We start from the raw sequence: 10939 nt of genomic DNA, 5'->3' as shown, positions 1-10939 counted from the left end.
AGCATACTGGTTTGGTCCTCCAGCAGCCTCAGCATTGAATCCTGCCTCCTCTCATCACGCTGCCGCCACATTTGAGCTTCAGCCCTGTCTTCAGCCCGCCACTTACTCTCTTCAGCCCGCCACCTCTCCTCCCGGTCATTTTGTGCTTTCCTGCACTCTGACATTATTTGCCTCCACGCATTCGTCTGTGCTCTGTCAGTGTGGGAGGACAGCATGAGCTCGGAGAACATTTCATCTCGAGTGCATTTTTTTTTCTTTCTAAGCTTCACTAGCCTCTGGGAAGGAGAAGATCCTGTGATCACTGAAACACATGCAGCTGGTGGAGAAAAAAAAGGGGACAGCGGTATTTAAAAAGACACATTTTATAAAACAGTGGCTACACTCTTTCAGGGTAAACCTTGCTGTTAACATTACATACATAGCACATGTGCTTTCATTACAAGGTCGCATTTTGCCTCCCCCCACCGCATGGCTACCCCCTCAACCCTCCCCCCTCGCTGTGGTTAACAGCGGGGAACATTTCTGTTTAGCCACAGGCAAACAGCCCAGGAGGAATGGGCTCTTCTGAGTGTCCCCTGAAGAAAAGCACTCTATTTCAACCAGGTGACCATGAATTATATCTCACTCTCCTGAGGATAACACAGAGAGATAAAGAACGGATGTTGTTTGAACGCCAGCAAACATACAGTGCAATGCTTTGTCGTACAATGATTCCCGAGTACGTGTTACTGGCCTGGAGTGGTAAAGTGTCCTATCATGAAGGACGCAATAAGGCTGCCCTCCCCAGAAACCTTTTGCAAAGGTTTTGGGAGTACATCCAGGAGAGCCGCGAATGCCAGGGCAAAGTAATCCTTTCACATGCTTGCTTTTAAACCATGTATAGTATTTTAAAAGGTACACTCACCGCAGGTCCCTTCTCCGCCTGCTGGGTCCAGGAGTCAGCCTTGGGTGGGTTCGGGGGGTACTGGCTCCAGGTCCAGGGTGAGAAACAGTTCCTGGCTGTCGGGAAAACCAGTTTCTCCGCTTGCTTGCTGTGAGCTATCTAAAACCTCATCATCATCATCATCTTCTTCGTCCCCAAAACCTGCTTCCGTATTGCCTCCATCTCCATTGAAGGAGTCAAATAACTCGGCTGGGGTAGTGGTGGCTGAACTCCCTAAAATGGCATGCAGCTCATCATAGAAGCGGCATGTTTGGGGCTCTGACCCGGAGTGGCCGTTTGCCTCTCTGGTTTTCTGGTAGGCTTGCCTCAGCTCCTTCAGTTTCACGCGGCACTGCTTCGGGTCCCTGTTATGGCCTCTGTCCTTCATGCCCTGGGAGATTTTGACAAAGGTTTTGGCATTTCGAAAACTGGAACGGAGTTCTGGTAGCACAGATTCCTCTCCCCATACAGCGATCAGATCCCGTAACTCCCGTTCGGTCCATGCTGGAACTCTTTTGCGATTCTGGGACTCCATCATGGTCACCTCTGCTGATGAGCTCTGCATGGTCACCTGCAGCTTGCCACGCTGACCAAACAGGAAATGAGATTCAAAAGTTCGCGGTTCTTTTCCTGTCTGCCTGGCCAGTGCATCTGAGTTGAGAGTGCTGTCCAGAGCGGTCACAATGGAGCACTCTGGGATAGCTCCCGGAGGCCAATATCATCGAATTGTGTCCACAGTACCCCAAATTCGAACCGGCAAGGCCGATTTAAGCGCTAATCCACTTGTCAGGGGTGGAGTAAGGAAATCGATTTTAAGAGCCCTTTAAGTCAAAATAAAGGGCTTCATCGTGTGGACGGGTGCAGGTTTACATCGATTTAATGCTGCTAAATTCGACCTAAAGTCCTAGTGTAGACCAGAGCTTAGGGACTTATGTAATGGTCAAACACAATCCATCCTTCCACACTTACTCAGGTAAAACTCTTCCAGGAGTTGATAAGAGCAACAGCTGATGTGTAAAAGTGAGTTAGACCTTCAGTCCCTTGTTTCTCTGTTAAACACATAAAGAGGAAAATGTTTTTTTCTGTGATGAACACATTAATAACCTTGACTTTTCCAAGCTGAGGGAGATGTCACCCACCCAATCGGGAGGAAATTCACATAATTTCAAATCAGACACATGTATGCCTCCACATACATAAGACAGGTTATAACTTAAGCCTTTAGAGGACGCTTACTGTGCTAATATTTAAGACAGGTACAGTGATAAATAGCTTCATGAATACAGAGAAATCTGTGGTAACTATAAAACCGCTGTTGGTAGAGAGAGATGGAGTAATAACTCTTTTCTGGGAAATAAGCTGGGGGGGAGTAAATGGTGATTTATTAACTCCAATGAACATATACTGTTTAACAAGTATAGCAAATGGAGGTGAATAATACATGAAAACTGCAAGGCCTTCAACTTGGTGCATAGAGAACTGGAGATTAAATCTGTGGTAGTGGAATGGGAAGTGAGGAAACTGACAAGTGACAGAATATAATGTACAATGAAAGTGGAAATGGCCCTGATCTCAATAGCCTCAATGTTATAGGGCCCTAAACATAGAGACAACTAGATTGTCATATGAAAATTGTGTAAAAACTTCTGGTGCAGCTAGGGGCCCTGTTGTGTGTGATATATGATGCTTAACTTATGGCTCTCTTTCACACTTGAAATGAGTCACAAGTGGTGCTTGATGCTTTTATGCTTCAACGACAACTCTGAAAATGCAAAACAACCACGAGGTCCGTGCTGCCGGCTATTCCCTGTCCCAATCACGTCCCGACCTAACCGCCAGGCTTTTTGGCCTGACAGTCTTTTGTGGGATTTCTCAAGCCCTAGAGCCTGCCTCCAAGATCTCCCAGCGCTGCAACTGTGAGGGTGACGATGAATAGACTAGAGGAGTATTCAGTGAATTGGGACCTGCCAGGCTGTAACGAAGACAGATCCTGAACTCTTCAGACCTACTATTGTCAAAAGAATAAATTTCTTTTATGCTAGTTTTTTCTTTTGTGTGGCGAAGATATCCTGGTAACAGCGGCAAGGACATTTTAGGCTCTTCAGGTCTCCATCTATATCAATAGACAGGCATCTATATCAATCTGGGAACTGCAGCAGGGTTCCTGCTACCACTCAGTTTTGGAGACCCCTAGTGGCTAAATGCTATAATCACTCATTTCACATTCCCATCAGTTCCAAAACACGTATGATAAATGGTTGGGGTCTAACTACATTTTTTGGAATTTTTGGAAAATCCAAAGGGAGAACAAAACACATTGGGTCAAATTAAATATTTCTGGCGTATTTTAACAAAAGAAAAGGACATGAAGGGCTAGGTTCACAAAAGTAGCGGATGAGGGCCCGCCAACCTCTTTAACGATTAGATCCCTAAAATATTCCATCTATAATCATTAACTTTTTTTCTTCCAGTGTATATTAGATATTCTGTCATGTATCATTTCACTACCATGGATTTATTGTTCAGTATTAAATGCACAAAATGTAAGGCCATATTTTATCGCTCCAGTGAGCACCTGAAGCTCATAGAAGTGCCAATAGGCCCATGTTACAGAACCTGGATCTGCACCCGATCTTCCCCAATTTCCAGGGGTTTTGAATACAGGGTTTTTGCGTTGGTCCCCTTTCCACTGAGAAGGTAAGGAAATAACTGATCGGAGCTCCACAAAATGGAAATATTCTATTGCACGGGATATGTGGCTCAGATAGCTGTAGACATTCTGGCCCTGTAAGACGTGACTCCTGAGTAGCAGTGCATCGACTGTCTGTATCTTTCTTTTTATTTTTTTCCCTTCTGTTCTAATTGTTTGGTGGACATTCTGACCATATATTCGTAGATTCCAAGACAGGAGGCACCACTGTGATCATCTAGTCTGATTTCCTGTAAAACACAGGCCTTAGAACTTCTCCCAAATAAGTCCTAGTCCATCTGTTTTAGGAAAATAAAGTCCATCTTGATTTTAAAATTGCCAGTGATGGAGAATACACCACAACCCTTTACATAAATTGTACTCTCTCCGTTAAAAAGGTATGCCTTATTTCCAGCGTGAATTTGTCTAACTGCAAATTCCAGCCACTGGATTGTGTTGTATCTTTCTCTCATAGGTTGAAAAGCCTATTATTAAATATTTGTTCCCCTTTAGATACTTATAGACTATAATCAAGTAACCTTTTAACTTAACTTCAGTCATTAACATTCCTTGTAGTCATTAACATGTCTTTAAGGTTTATAGGAGTTAGTTTTGGTGTGTATCTTCAATTAAGATCTTCTTAACTAACCTTTCAACTGGACATAATATAAATCTTCACTTTCTGCTGCAAACTGTTGTGTAATGTTGTGGTGAGCTGTTATATAGATTTCATGTTCCTCCCCAGAGTAGGCCACATTTCAGCGATGGGTGAAATGATTAATAGACAAAGCCTCTTCGCTCCTTGAAGTGAAGTTTGTTAGTGCTTAGAGATGAAAGTCATTATATAATAAAAAAGTAAGATGTAGCTCTTATTAATATCCGGAGAACAGGTTGCCTGTCACATTGACAAATCGTTAGTGGAGGCTGGTGTTATCTGAAAATGGATAACACACAAAGGTGCACTTGAAGGCCTATTGTAGATCCTGCTGTAGCTAATTCTGTTTGACAGAAGCTGGGAATAGGCTACGGGATGAATCACTTGATGATTACCTGTTATGTTCATTTCCTCTGGGGCACCTGGCTTCGGCCACTGTCAGAAGACAGGATACTGGGCTAGATGGCCCTTTGGACTGACCCAGTATGGCCGCTCTTATGTTCTTAAAACAGTGTAGGCACGGCCTAACCTGTCTGCTCTGATAAACCTCACTGTTTTGTTTGCAGCCAACATAGAAATAACACAATAAATGTCCATTGGCCAGTACTTCCGCTGAAACTAGGAAGATCAGAGGCACATGTAAAGTGGATTTTTTTTTTTCAGGGTTTGAACGTTGGAGGGGAGGGGAAAATAATACTCTCCCAAGTTCCGCCCATAAACAGCACTCTGCCCATTTGAGACACCAAAACAAGACATTGCCTGTAGTACCTCATACAGATGTTGAAATTCTGATCAGCTCACATTCGCCTGAGCTCCTGAAGGTTCATTCCCCTTGGGTAAGATTCAGATTCAACCGTGAGTAGAACTCAATTAAGGCAGAAGCATGTCTCACGGGATGACTTCAGAATGCAAGCATTCCTTTAAAAAAAAATTACTTCTAGCACTGCTGGTTGCAAAGAAAAGGTTGAAAGTGTGAATTGCATATAAACTGAGGCAGCCATGCAGATAGCCTCCATTCAGGGTGGAACAGCAGCTGCTAGAGCCAAGGGGGAAGCCAGCAGACCTCACATTTACCACCAAAGTTTGAATCAAACTTTAAAAAGGCTTGGGAGGAAAAGAGGAGTGTTTGGGATCTGTGCTTATTTCGTCCAAAGTGTTTCCCCCCATCCATCCCTTTATGTTCTCTTCTCTATATAGAAAACATTAAAAAGCACTTTAGGATCCTTGAGCCACTCAGGCACTGGACTGGCTGAATGGTTTCCAATCCTATAATTTTGTACATGCAGAGGGCCTAATGTAGCAGAGCTTTTACTGCTTTGTAAACGGTTCCATTTTAACTCCCTCACTCTTCCACTTTAAGGTTACAACTGCACTTGAAAACAGTCTTAATTATACTTCAGCAGAAACTTTCTAGTTCCCTCCAAACACACTTGCCAGTCTTTGAAATGAGTGTATAACTGTGCCCCAAGGGTATCTTTATTCGCCTAGCGTAGAAGAGCTCAGCTTCACTTCCCGTTCACAGCTTAGATGAAGAGGCCATGTCTCCGCAGCCCTTAGTTCCCCTGGATCGGACGCGCCCCTGTGCGAAAGGGTTTATGTGAGACTGAAGTGGTGTCACAGGCCTGGGGCTGGTCCTCTACACGGAGGTGAATTTCACCCACCGAGCGCTCACAGAACCGAAGGATACTCACTTGGAAGTGCACCAGTAGAAGTGCCAGCTGACGATATTTATAGGAGATAGACGCAAACATGGCATGCAGCGCTCCAGTGCGTAGCTTGGGCCTGGGGAAAGACCACGTCACGATGTTGAAAAGCAGGGATGGGGTTTCGAAGTGGGTCATGCTGTGCTTGCTCTGCTGTGTGCTGAACCATTCACTAGATAATGGAGAAACAAATGGAAACATCAGCATCAGGATCCCAAGGCCAAGAGGCCAAGCTAGAAGCATAAAACAGCAGAGGTCTCAGTAGCAAAAGAATGTCTTTTATTATCCAATTAACCTAATAAACTAACATCTAAGGAGAGAATTCAAGCATACAGTTACCTTGTATTTTACTTACCAAGACCAAATCCTGCAGTCCATTATCAACGCTTCCTTTCTGTGGGACTGATGATGAGCTTGTGAGGCTCTGCTCTCAAATGTATGTCCTTCATCTCCCTTAAGATCGTCTCTCCTGTGATAAAAAAAACAGGAGGACTTGTGGCACCTTAGAGACTAACCAATTTATTTGAGCATAAGCTTTTGTGGGCTACAGCTCACTTCATCGGATGCATTGAATGGAACATATAGTAAGGGTTCCTTACTGTCTCCTGCGATATTTTGTCCTCCTTACCTACAGCATTATAGGATCAGATTCCTCAGTGGGTCTCCTTTGTTATTAAACAAGGATACTGCTGTAGCATTCAGAGAGCCACAGCAGAACCCACCATGTTAGGTGCTGTACAAATACACATTAAGATGTGATCCATGTCCCAAAGAGTTTGTGTTCTACGCCATGTATAGGCTGGGTGGGGGAGGAGGAGCCTTGTTAGATCAATTGCTTTGTATTCATATGTCACCCTGGCAGTCTCTTGGGCACTATACAACTGGGTTTTCATCGTGCACAAAATCTGTATTTCCTGACAGAAATAACACTACATCCTTCCCCCCACCACCCAAATAAAGTTTACTAAGAATGTAACACTGTTTTTGAACAACCTGTATTGATTTAATTCAGGGAACCACACAGGAGCTTGTTTTGTGCAAGGTACAAGGAAATATGTATGCTTTCACAGTCAGCAAGTAACTGAAAGGGCTGAGAAATGTCCCTGAGATCTGGACAAACTTTTTCTGGAGACACAAATGTGATGAGTAACTGTGATGGCCACCCTTGTTGCCAACACGTCAGGGATTGAACCACGCACCTGTAGAGCTATGCCAGCCTGAGCTAAGCTCTGTAGACCGGAGCTGTAACACTGCATTTACTTCCTGGATGGGTTCATACAGGGCTCTGTAACACACTCAGCAGGGGGTTACATAATGATCCCTCCGTGGTGGGTCGCTTCTTCAGAGAAGATTGAAAACTGCTTTTTGGTAGACACAGCACATTAAAACCATCTCTCTGACAGCCCACGCTAGGTGCGGCCTCTTCTGTATGTGCAGTGAGTCTTAGGGTATGTCTGCACTGGTATAAAACACCCCCTGCTGGCCCAGGTCAGCTGACTCGGGCTGCAGGGCTATAAAATTGCAGTGGACATGTTTGGGCCTGAGCCCGAACGTCTACACTGCAATTTGATAGTCCCACAGCCTGAGCCCCAATCAATTGACACAGGCCAGTCATGGGTGTTTTACTGTTGTATAGACTTACCCTTGGTGAAAAGCAGGGAGCATTTATTTAAAGAGACAGATGTAACATAGCACGGGGTAAAGTAAACCGTGACTACTTTTAACAGGTTTGAACTTACGTTTTAACTGAATTTCTAAAAAGGCAGTCAGCTGCTTTTGGTGGTGGTAGCCTCAATCCCCATGTATTCACACCCACAGTAGCATTCTCTGTATCCTACACAATGTCATGTGACAATGGCAGAGACCCTCAGAAAAAGTCCTTTCTTCTGATACTGAATGAGGAACCTTATTAAAATAAGGAAAACCAGATTATCTCTAAACAACTCTTTGAGTAAAATCTTGGCCTCATTGAAAGACAACAGCAAAACTCCCATTAAATTTCATAAGACCAGGATTTCACCCTCTTTCTGTCTTTTTTTGTCTAGAATTTCTCCCAGTTCATTGCAGTCTGGCTATGCCAACCAATTTAAAGAAGCAGTACACCTGTTCCCCCACACAGCAGCGGAGGCCCTTCTACATTTCACAGCATTCCCACAGCACTGAGGCTTTGCAGAAGGTACCTATTAACAGACCGGAGAATCTGTAGTAATCACAGTGCAATACCAGACAGGTCAGCAGGAAAGCAATAATGTCAACGTCCTGGTCTATTCTCGCATCTGCCTTGTGCAGTGCACAAGGATCCCTCTGCAACTAGTTACAGACAGCTTAGGAGGTGAGTCTATAACTTCTTTTTTCTATGAGTCTCTTTTATGGGGCAATACAAAATCATTCATCAGTTGCTGGATCAGGAAGAAGCACCCACATATAGCAAAGTATGCCAAGTAATGCTTCACTGGGGGAAATATCCAGCATATCTGATTCTTCCCTTTCTGACAACGGTGTTGTCCCTCTGCCTCCGATCTTGCTTGTGGTGCTCGCAGGGAGAAGACTTGGTAGGACTTCTTAATGGCCCCAGAACATGAGGAGAAATAATTTCAAACATTCAAGGAGGAAAAGGAGGGAATGGATACATTTATGAATGATAGTCTCTGGCATACAGACACTCTTGTTAGCAGCCTCAGCAGAGAAGATAAGGAGCTAATGGGTATGGAGAGTGATCAGTTCTCTTACTCCAAAGCATGGACAAGCTTCTGTTTCCACTGCGGTATGCAATGCATGTTCTACTGCTAAACTCACAACTTCAGTCTGGGGGTTGTGGAGCCAAATCCACCTTTCACAAGCTGTAATGGGGTGTACAAATCCCACACTGAGTAACAAAAGGCTAAGGAACTGCTCTGGGCTCAGCCAGCCTCGCCCTGCCACATCTGTTGCTGGAGCTAAAAGGTAGAAGAGCAGCTCATATGGGGGCAGACCAGGGAGGAGAGGAGACCTGCCACCAGCAGCTTCAGGGAGATGAGGAGAGAGAAGGCAGAATCTCTCCCAAAGCAGCTGCCCCAAAGCCCCTCCCTGAGGGAAGGGAGGACCTGCTGCGGAGGCAGTCTGAGGGAAGCATTTCCCTCTTATATGAACTCTGGCCTGGCCTGAGCCCCTTTATTTTTGTTTGGCCTACCCCAGCAGAGGAAAGCCTTGGACTGAGCTGGCCCAGGAAGCAGGGCCATACCCCAGGAGGAGGCAGTTGTCCTCATGCTGCCTTACACCAGACAGCGACTTTGGGACAATTGCAGGGAGGTGGTAGGAAATGGCCTAGGGAGGACAGCCTTAAGCCTGCTTAGCTGTCAGAACACTGATCAAAGGTCCCTGTGTCAGAGCCTGGTAGAGCGGGAGGGCCCGGGCTCCCTTACCAACCCCCTACACGTTACTGGCCTAAGCCCTAACCACTAGGCAGTGCTGGCAGATGGCCCAAGTGAGGGCCAACACACAAGTACAAAAGTTCATTTGCTTTTAAACAAAAAATTCCAAATGTTGCCTTAGCTGAGCAGACAGTGTTCGGTATTTAGCACCTTCTCCGCTTTGCAAAACGGGAATGGATTTGGGAGTATTAGCTGGAACGCAGCTGTGTCTGGAAGCTCAGCAGTCAAGCCAAGTATCTACACTCAAGATACATCATGCTGCAGCGGAGGGTGGGAGGGACGATTTTCATCCCATGTACATGTACCCATGTGAGCTGTGTTGTAGCGAGCTCGCCGAAAATAGCAGTGAGGATACAGCATTGTCGTCATCAGCATGGGCTTCACAAGTGAGTACGTACACAGGGAGGTCAAGTGGGCTTGTGCAGCCTATGCAGATGCCTGCAATGCTGCATCCTTACTACTAGTACTAGCTAGAGTACATATACACAGGCGAACCACACCCCAGCGGCAGTGAAAGTGTACCCTAGGAGAGTGGAGAGCAAAGTGAGGACACAGCAGTTATACACTGAGATTGGACAGTGGATGAAGACTTAGCAAGAGCATGCAGGTCTCTGTGGGGATTAGATGAGGGCAATTCTTTTTCCCTGATTGCAAGAGAAGTCTAACAAACCCTTCTGATAAAATAGCAACGTCTAGATTTTTTTCCCATGCTCCCTGGCTCTCCTTCCCCTCTCCCCCTCACCCCCCTCACCCGGTAAGGACCAACTTTTTTCCACTGAATTGAAAACAGCGGGGTTTCATGTGTGTAGATCAGGGCAGAATATTGGCCCTGAGTGTTTTCCACAAAACAAGTATCTTCTAAATAACATAAGACTCCTCTGCTCCACAGCCATGTGTGAGGTGGTATACTTCACAAGCCTCCCCTTTAGGCATTCAGGTAAACCTTTTACAATGCAATTGTACAACTTTGCTCAAGTGTAGCAAGGTACTTCATGTATTTCTCCAAGGAAGAAGATAGGAAAGGGCTCCTCACAATGGAATTGGAGGGATCATCAAGACACACATGGTCTGTTTTTCCCCCCCTGTTGCGTTGCACTGGTCATTTACAGCCATCAAAGTGAGAATACAGCCTACCTTTGCGTTCGCTTCACCTAGGTGAAATTGACAACACGGTGGTGTGGGGTAGTGAAGAATCAAGTCTACAACGATAAATCTTGCTCTTGCTTAGACCCCTTGTCAGCCCACCAAAGTCATTGGGATTAGAAGTTTGTGAAGCCAGTGAGGATTCACAGATGTAAAAGAGAACAACATCTGGCCACTAGAGCCGTGAGGCGACTACATTTATACCTGTTACCATGTGGTTACTGTAAGTGTAACCCACGCCTGCTTGGTGTGGCACTCTGTCCCCCTCTAGTGGCACCTAGACCAACTAGAGATTGTTGAATCTGCTACAGCCTTGGTTAAGAGAGAGGTTCTTTTCGCTCATGCATTAAGCTCCAGAAGTCCCAGGTTTGCTGCCGTTGCCAACTGGGGTCTGTTGGCGCTACATAAGCAGGAGAT

General features: G+C 45.4%; 1 protein-coding gene across 2 annotated transcripts in view; it reads right to left on the bottom strand.

Moving 5' to 3' along the window:
• Window positions 1-1226: 1226 nt before the first annotated feature.
• The window catches only part of LOC311515160 (uncharacterized protein), a 70917-nt gene continuing 61204 nt past the window's right edge, over window positions 1227-10939 (bottom strand). For both annotated transcript variants that reach the window (XR_014710066.1, XM_084618045.1), the window contains 3 exons: window positions 6325-6438; window positions 5958-6141; window positions 1227-1971 (listed from right to left, as the gene is read on the bottom strand). Coding sequence is in view for 1 of the 2 variants with exons in the window: in XM_084618045.1 (XP_084474171.1) it covers window positions 1948-1971; window positions 5958-6141; window positions 6325-6438 (322 nt within the window). In the remaining variant the exon portion in view is untranslated. The remainder of the gene's footprint in view (window positions 1972-5957; window positions 6142-6324; window positions 6439-10939) is intronic.

Source organism: Lepidochelys olivacea (assembly GCF_965140295.1).
Source record: "Lepidochelys olivacea isolate rLepOli2 genome assembly, chromosome: 1".
Taxonomy (NCBI): domain Eukaryota; kingdom Metazoa; phylum Chordata; order Testudines; family Cheloniidae; genus Lepidochelys; species Lepidochelys olivacea.
Note: the sequence above shows the minus strand (reverse complement) of the source record. Positions and strands in the feature narration are given on the sequence as shown.